Raw genomic sequence first — 8,469 nt, forward strand, 5'->3', positions numbered from 1 at the left:
AAAGGTGGGAATTTAAGGAGATGGGACCTGGATAAACTGACTAAACCACAGGTTATACAGAGTTTTAGGGAGAGCATAAGGGAACAATTGACAGGAATGGGAGAAAGAAATACAGTAGAAGAAGAATGGGTAGCTCTGAGGGATGAAATAGTGAAGGCAGCAGAGGATCAAGTAGGTAAGAAGACAAGGGCTAGTAGAACTCCTTGGGTAACAGAAGAAATATTGAATTTAATTGATGAAAGGAGAAAATATAAAAAATGCACTAAATGAAGCAGGCAAAAAGGAATACAAACGTCTCAAAAATAAGATCGACAGGAAGTGCAAAATGGCTAAGCAGGGATGGCTAGAGGACAAATGTAAGGATGTAGAGGCTTATCTCACTAGGGGTAAGATAGATACTGCCTACAGGAAAATTAAAGAGACCTTTGGAGAAAAGAGAACCACTTGTATGAATATCAAGAGCTCAGATGGAAAAACAGTTCTATGCAAAGAAGGGAAAGCAGAAAGGTGGAAGGAGTATATAGAGGGTCTATACAAGGGTGATGTACTTGAGGACAATATTATGGAAATGGAAGAGGAGGTAGATGAAGATGAAATGGGAGATACGATACTGCGTGAAGAGTTTGACAGAGCACTGAAAGACCTGAGTCAAAACAAGGCCCTGGGAGTAGACAACATTCCATTAGAACTACTGACGGCCTTGGGAGAGCCAGTCCTGACAAAACTCTACCATCTGGTGAGCAAGATGTACGAGACAGGTGAAATTCCCTCAGACTTCAAGAAGAATATAATAATTCCAATCCCAAAGAAAGCAGGTGTCGACAGATGTGAAAATTACCAAACAATCAGTTTAATAAGTCACGGCTGCAAAATACTGACGCGAATTCTTTACAGACGAATGGAAAAACTGGTAGAAGCCAACCTCGGGGAAGATCAGTTTGGATTCCGTAGAAATGTTGGAACACGTGAGGCAATACTGACCCTACGGCTTATCTTAGAAGCTAGATTAAGAAAAGGCAAACCTATGTTTCTAGCATTTGTAGACTTAGAGAAAGCATTTGACAATGTTGACTGGAATACTCTCTTTCAAATTCTGAAGGTGGCAGGGATAAAATACAGGGAGCAAAAGGCTATTTACAATTTGTACAGAAACCAGATGGCAGTTATAAGAGTAGAGGGACATGAAAGGGAAGCAGTGGCTGGGAAGTGAGTGAGACAGGGTTGTAGCCTTTCCCCGATGTTGTAATTCTGTCAGAGACAGCAAAGGACTTGGAAGAGCAGTTGAACAGAATGGATAGTGTCTTGAAAGGGGGATATAAGATGAACATCAACAAAAGCAAAACGAGGATAATGGAATGTAGTCGAATTAAGTCGGGTGATGCTGAGGGAATTAGATTAGGAAATGAGACACTTAAAGTAGTAAAGGAGTTTTGCTATTTGGGGAGAAAAATAACTGATGATGGTCAAAGTGGAGAGGATATAAAATGTAGACTGGCAATGGCAAGGAAAGCGTTTCTGAAGAAGAGAAATTTGTTAACATCGAATATAGATTTAAGTGTCAGGAAGTCGTTTCTGAAAGTATTTGTATGGAGTGTAGCCATGTATTGAAGTGAAACATGGACGATAAATACACTCCTGGAAATGGAAAAAAGAACACATTGACACTGGTGTGTCAGACCCACCATACTTGCTCCGGACACTGCGAGAGGGCTGTAAAAGCAATTATCACACGCACGGCACAGCGGACACACCAGGAACCGCGGTGTTGGCCGTCGAATGGCGCTAGCTGTGCAGCATTTGTGCACCGCCGCCGTCAGTGTCAGCCAGTTTGCCGTGGCATACGGAGCTCCATCGCAGTCTTTAACACTGGTAGCATGCCGTGACAGCGTGGACGTGAACCGTATGTGCAGTTGACGGACTTTGAGCGAGGGCGTATAGTGGGCATGCGGGAGGCCGGGTGGACGTACCGCCGAATTGCTCAACACGTGGGGCGTGAGGTCTCCACAGTACATCGATGTTGTCGCCAGTGGTCGGCGGAAGGTGCACGTGCCCGTCGACCTGGGACCGGACCGCAGCGACGCACGGATGCACGCCAAGACCGTAGGATCCTACGCAGTGCCGTAGGGGACCGCACCGCCACTTCCCAGCAAATTAGGGACACTGTTGCTCCTGGGGTATCGGTGAGGACCATTCGCAACCGTCTCCATGAAGCTGGGCTACAGTCCCGCACACCGTTAGGCCGTCTTCCGCTCACGCCCCAACATCGTGCAGCCCGCCTCCAGTGGTGTTGCGACAGGCGTGAATGGAGGGACGAATGGAGACGTGTCGTCTTCAGCGATGAGAGTCGCTTCTGCCTTGGTGCCAATGATGGTCGTATGCGTGTTTGGCGCCGTGCAGGTGAGCGCCACAATCAGGACTGCATACGACCGAGGCACACAGGGCCAACACCCGGCATCATGGTGTGGGGAGCGATCTCCTACACTGGCCGTACACCACTGGTGATCGTCGAGGGGACACTGAATAGTGCACGGTACATCCAAACCGTCATCGAACCCATCGTTCTACCATTCCTAGACCGGCAAGGGAACTTGCTGTTCCAACAGGACAATGCACGTCCGCATGTATCCCGTGCCACCCAACGTGCTCTAGAAGGTGTAAGTCAACTACCCTGGCCAGCAAGATCTCCGGATCTGTCCCCCATTGAGCATGTTTGGGACTGGATGAAGCGTCGTCTCACGCGGTCTGCACGTCCAGCACGAACGCTGGTCCAACTGAGGCGCCAGGTGGAAATGGCATGGCAAGCCGTTCCACAGGACTACATCCAGCATCTCTACGATCGTCTCCATGGGAGAATAGCAGCCTGCATTGCTGCGAAAGGTGGATGTACACTGTACTAGTGCCGACATTGTGCATGCTCTGTTGCCTGTGTCTATGTGCCTGTGGTTCTGTCAGTGTGATCATGTGATGTATCTGACCCCAGGAATGTGTCAATAAAGTTTCCCCTTCCTGGGACAATGAATTCACGGTGTTCTTATTTCAATTTCCAGGAGTGTAGTTTGGACAAGAAGAGAATAGAAGCTTTCGAAATGTGGTGCTACAGAAGAATGCTGAAGATTAGATGGGTACATCACATAACTAATGAGGAAGTAGTGAATAGGATTGGGGAGAAGAGAAGTTTGTGGCACAACTTGACTAGAAGAAGGGATCGGTTAGTAGGACATGTGTTGAGGCATCAAGGGATCACCAATTTGGTATTGGAGGGCAGCGTGGAGGGTAAAAATCGTAGAGGGAGACCAAGAGATGAATACACTAAGCAGATTCAAAAGGATGTAGGTTGCAGTAGGTACTGGAAGATGAAGAAGCTTGCACAGGATAGAGTAGCATCGAGAGCTGCATCAAACCAGTCTCAGGACTGAAGACCATAACAACAACAACATATTCAGTATTGTTACTACGTATCTTTTATTTTTTAACTGTTTTTCTATAGAATTAGTGAAGAATGTGAGTAATTAAAATTTTTCATTGTGGCAGTATTAACTGAATTATAGCTTGTTTGGTGTCACTGTTCTGTAAGACCTTTTGTTTGCAGATGGAGAGTCCTCTCTACAAACCAGCAACATCAACCTACAGGAACCCACTGTACCATAAGCAGGCTGACAGTTAACTTACTCTATATGTAATACAATAACTCTCTCTCTCTCTCTCTCTCTCTCTCTCTCTGTGTCTGTCTGTCTGTCTGTCTGTGTTTGTTGAGAAGATTAAATATAGTAGTTTAATGTCTGAGTAATCTGTTGTACTAATCGGACTTTCAAGTTCACTAATCAGGAACCTGGAAAACATATTGTGACTTTAAAATGCTTTGAAACCTCTTTTAACTAAAATCTATTGAATAAATATGTAATGTACGTTTGCGGATAACACAACACGGCAGTATTGAGATACATACTTTTAGCCATGTTCGATATTTTTTCTGTAAATGTGATGTATGCTTTTCATGTACAGTTATCATAAGCTTGCAGAAAATACAATGTATACTGGTTTGTATTGTGTATAACAAAATTTTTCGAAACAAAATGTCATCCATTGTTTGTTTTATAAAGTTTTCTGTGTATCTGCTATTGGCCATTTTCGACTGTAAAGCCATTATCTACATTTTCAGCTACATCTACATGTCTTCTCTGCAATTCACATGTAAGTGACTGACAGAGGGTTCACTGAGCAACTTTCCACTATTTCTCTACCATTCCACTCTCAAACAGTGTGTGGGAATAGCAAACACTTAAATCTTTCCGTGCAAGCTCTGATTTTTTGTATTTTGTTATGACAATCATTTCCCCAAAAGTGTGTGGGAAAAGCAAACACTTAAATCTTTCCATGCGAGCTCTGATTTTTCATATTTATTTATGACAATCATTTCCCCATAAGTAGATGGTGTCAACAAAATACTGAAGTTGAATATTGAATGTACAGATATCCCTATGCATCATGCTGCAACAGATGTTGCACAGACATATTCTGTACATTTCTTGATGACTCTACAGTTGAAATTGGCCAATAGCAAATAAAAGGAAAAATTTAATAGCCTATAATGGACAATATTTTCTTTGGAAAAATATATTCAGCCAGTGGACTTCAGTAAAAACAAGATCATCTTACTAAATGTTGTATAAGCATCTCAAATCTCCTGATTCAGCTTTTAAAACTACACTTTGCCCTTTTTCTTGCACCTAAACTGCAGGAGTGTTAATTATTATGAATATTCATCTGTAAACCTAATATAAATTGATAGTATTTATGGAAATAAAATCTTTTTGTACAAAAATATATGGGATACAGCCATTTTCCGCCTCTTTCTCTCCATCATCAACTTCACTAACTTTTTATTTTTATCCGTCCCCACTTCAGTTATATTTATACGTACATGAATGATAATTTACTCTGTTTTATCTCTCATTATCCTACATCTTCTATGGCTCCCATGCTATTCCCTGCTCCTGCATGCATAACTTTATGCACTTACCTTCACAGGCACTTCAGTGAGTTACACATGGTCCTTTCTCTGCTGCCCCTCACCCTCATTAGCCCTATTCCCTTCCTACACCTCTGTTTCATCATTCTGAGAAATTTATCCCTAATGTTATTTATTTTTTACTGGGTGGTTTCCACAATAAGCACATGTTTTTCAGAACTTAATCCAAAAACTGAACAAAAACTTATTTTTTAGTGTCTTAAGGCAAACTACAAATTTGTGTTTAGCACTCCAAGGAAGATAGAGCAATAAAATAAAACAGATTCCTCAAAACTTTCCAGCAGGTACCATTCACATAAATAGAAAAAACCATGCTACAACTCAACTGAACTTGCTTTTTGAACTGGAAATTAGTTCAGTGAGTCCTGTAACAGCATTCAATGGCATGACAAAGAAACATATATGTTGTAAACATCTCATACTGCATAAACAGGAAAAACAAACAACCAAAGCATTTTCGAAAAACTGAGATGCAGCTTGTATTACAATCAATCAGTGGATCAGTGGACAAATGTGATAAGATATTAACTGTATGTTTGAAAAATATTATTCTTTTTTTTCACACAGCAGATATGTTTACTAAATCCCTGTTATTTACAAAGGACATGGGAGTGGGAGGGGCTGGGGGGTGGGAGAGGGGGGGCTATAAATTTCTGAATTCCAAGCGACACTTATTCCCGTAATTTTAGAGAAACTCACCAAGAATGAACAGTATCAGGTCACCAGTCTGAAGAGGAAGGCCTTGTGACTATGAGGTATGGAGAAGATACGTCATTTGTAGCAAGAAAAACAAGCAGAAGGAACCATAGTATTGCTGTCAATACAGCTATGTGTTGTTATCTACATCCTTACTCTGCAAACTATGGTAGAGGGTACTTCCCATTGTACTATATATTAGGGTTTCTTCCCATTCCCTTCAACCTTGGAGTGCAAGACGAATGACTGCTTAAATGTCTTTGCACACTATCTGTCCACAAAGTTCCAAGACTGAGATAATTCCTAACCTGTAAGTGACATTAGCACAGTAACTGCGGCGGCAGCTTGGACTAACATGGTCACAGGTTTGAATCCTGCCTCGGGCATGGGTGTGTGTGTGATGACCTTAGGTTAGTTAGGTTTAAGTAGTTCTAAGTTCTAGGGGACTGATAACCTCAGAAGTTCACGTCAACGTTGTTGTGTCACAAATCGCTATGGAGCAACATTCCTAAATCAAGAGTTCAGTACATTCTCTGAAATGATTTGAAGAGAAAAGTGTGTGCACATTGTAGTGCACACCTTGAGTTTGAAGAAAAACTATGATGGAAGGACACCTACCACAACTTCATTGAAACACAAAATGTGGGCAATTCTTTTCTGGAAACAATTATAATGCGTGACAAGGCTTGGTGTTTGTTATAACGTCAAGTTTAACAAATATATTTCAGAACGACACAACACATATAAGTCACAGAGTAAGTTGACAAGCAAGACATGTGTACACGTTAGCATTCGAATGAGCACTGAGTCCCAGTCTAGCGGCCGCTGCTCGGCTGGCCGCTTAGGTGGCGCAGCTGCTGCATGGCTGGCAGACAGCGCCGCACGTAGAGGACGTGCGTAATTGCGCGGCGGCGCTTTGAATGATTGGCGAGTCACAACACTTTTCCCCCCTTTTAAATTGTTGCACTGATCTTGATGGAGGTGTCCTGGAGATGGCTAACATCCATAGGCATCGTTTGACTCACCGTAAAGTCTTGAGGAGGAGGCCTCCCGTACGGACGGAAGTGTCCCCGATGATAACGGGTCGAGATGAGAGGAGACGTAGGGGTCGAATCTGCTGGGGCCCCATGCACCAATCCGCCCGTTGCGGCAAGTCCAGTTGATATGACAGGAGACATGGGCGATGTGTCGGCGTCCGTTGGAGGAGGAGGCGAGTAGATTTGCTCTGACAGAGTATGGTCATCCAGTTCCTGCATGGGCATGTCTCCTCGTGGCATCTGTTCTTGTGCTGGCATCACGATGACGGTGAGAGGGCTGCGTTGTGAGTATTGAGAGATGCCAAGATCCCGAGCGTCAGGTAGAGCCAAAGGCGGTGTAGCGGCATTCGGAACAGGTGTTGCTGGCACACGAGGCCGAAGCTGGTCCGAATGACGCACTGCAACACCTGTGTCCGTCTGGATTTCATACAGGCGTCTGCCACGGTGTCTTAAAATGCGGCCCGGGCTCCATTTTGGCCGCCTGCCATATCCCCGTACCCAGGCGAGGTCATCGGCGGTGAACCGGCCAAGTGAAGGCACCAGCGGCCGTGAGGTGGAAGGCCGCAGAAGATGAAGTAGCGTGCGGGGCTGTTGGCCATGTAAGAGCTCAGCCGGGCTGTGGTCGCCCATGGGGGTGAAACGGTAAGACGCCAGAAACTGGAGAAGCGCATCATCAGCAGCAGAAGAAGTCAGAAGTTTCCGCATCTGAGCCTTAAATGTGCGGACTAGTCGTTCAGCCTCACCCTTGGATTGTGGACGGAACGGCGGGGCCGGACATGCATAACGCCATGACGAGCACAAAAATCCGCAAAGTCGGAAGAGGCAAATTGCGGACCATTATCAGTAACAAGAGTAGAGGGGAGGCCTTCCAAAGAAAAAATGTGGATGAGAGCACTGGTGGTTGCCGCGGTGGTAGGCGACGTGCAACGGACAATGAAAGGAAAGTTAGAGTAGGCATCAATTACGAGGAGCCAATAAGTACCTAAAAAGGGTCCCGCAAAGTCAGTATGAATGCGCTCCCAGGGCTTCTCAGGCGAAGGCCACGGGGACAAAGATGACTTCGGGGCAGCGGCCTGTGACGCACAAGGGCTGCAGGCAGTGACCATGTGTGCTCTTTCAGAGTCAATGCCAGGCCAGTACACATGACGGCGCGACAGAGATTTTGTGCGGGACACACCCCAGTGCCCTTGGTGAAGGAGGCGCAAGACTGAAGCATGCAAAGACGCAGGTACCACAACACGCGGCGAAGCATTATCAGTGGAGAGGAGGATAACACCATCCCTAGCCGTGAGGCGGTAGCGCAAAGCGTAGTAGTTCCGCAACGGATCAGAAGTCTTAGCGGACTGGCGATCTGGCCAACCCTTCTGAATACAGCGTAAAACCCGGGAGAGGGTAGGGTCAGAACCCGTAGCAGCCGCCAGCCTGTCCCCAGTGATGGGGAACCCGTCCACAACCCGCTGCTCGGCAACATCCAGGTGGAAACACAAAAGTTCGTCCCTATCGAATGCCTGATCAGGACCCATGGGAAGGCGAGACAGTGCATCAGCATTTGCATGTTGAGCCGTTGGCCGGAAATGAATCTCATAATTGAAACGAGACAAGTAAAGAGCCCAACGCTGGAGGCGGTGTGCAGCCTTGTCGAGAAGTGACATTGATGGATGAAACAAGGAAACAAGATGAAATGTTGAGCCATAGAGAAAAACACCA

The 8,469-nt window shown here is 45.2% G+C and overlaps 1 protein-coding gene across 1 annotated transcript in view; it reads left to right on the forward strand.

Annotated features, from left to right (window-relative positions):
• Positions 1-4,708, forward strand: part of LOC126251713 (integrin beta-PS-like) — a 178,151-nt gene extending 173,443 nt beyond the window's left edge. Inside the window, exon 14 of the mRNA XM_049952307.1 lies at positions 3,590-4,708. Within this exon, the coding sequence (XP_049808264.1) occupies positions 3,590-3,664 (75 nt within the window). The 3' untranslated portion in view covers positions 3,665-4,708. The remainder of the gene's footprint in view (positions 1-3,589) is intronic.
• The last annotated feature ends 3,761 nt before the right edge of the window (positions 4,709-8,469 follow it).

Source organism: Schistocerca nitens, chromosome 4 (assembly GCF_023898315.1).
Source record: "Schistocerca nitens isolate TAMUIC-IGC-003100 chromosome 4, iqSchNite1.1, whole genome shotgun sequence".
NCBI classification, from domain to species: domain Eukaryota; kingdom Metazoa; phylum Arthropoda; class Insecta; order Orthoptera; family Acrididae; genus Schistocerca; species Schistocerca nitens.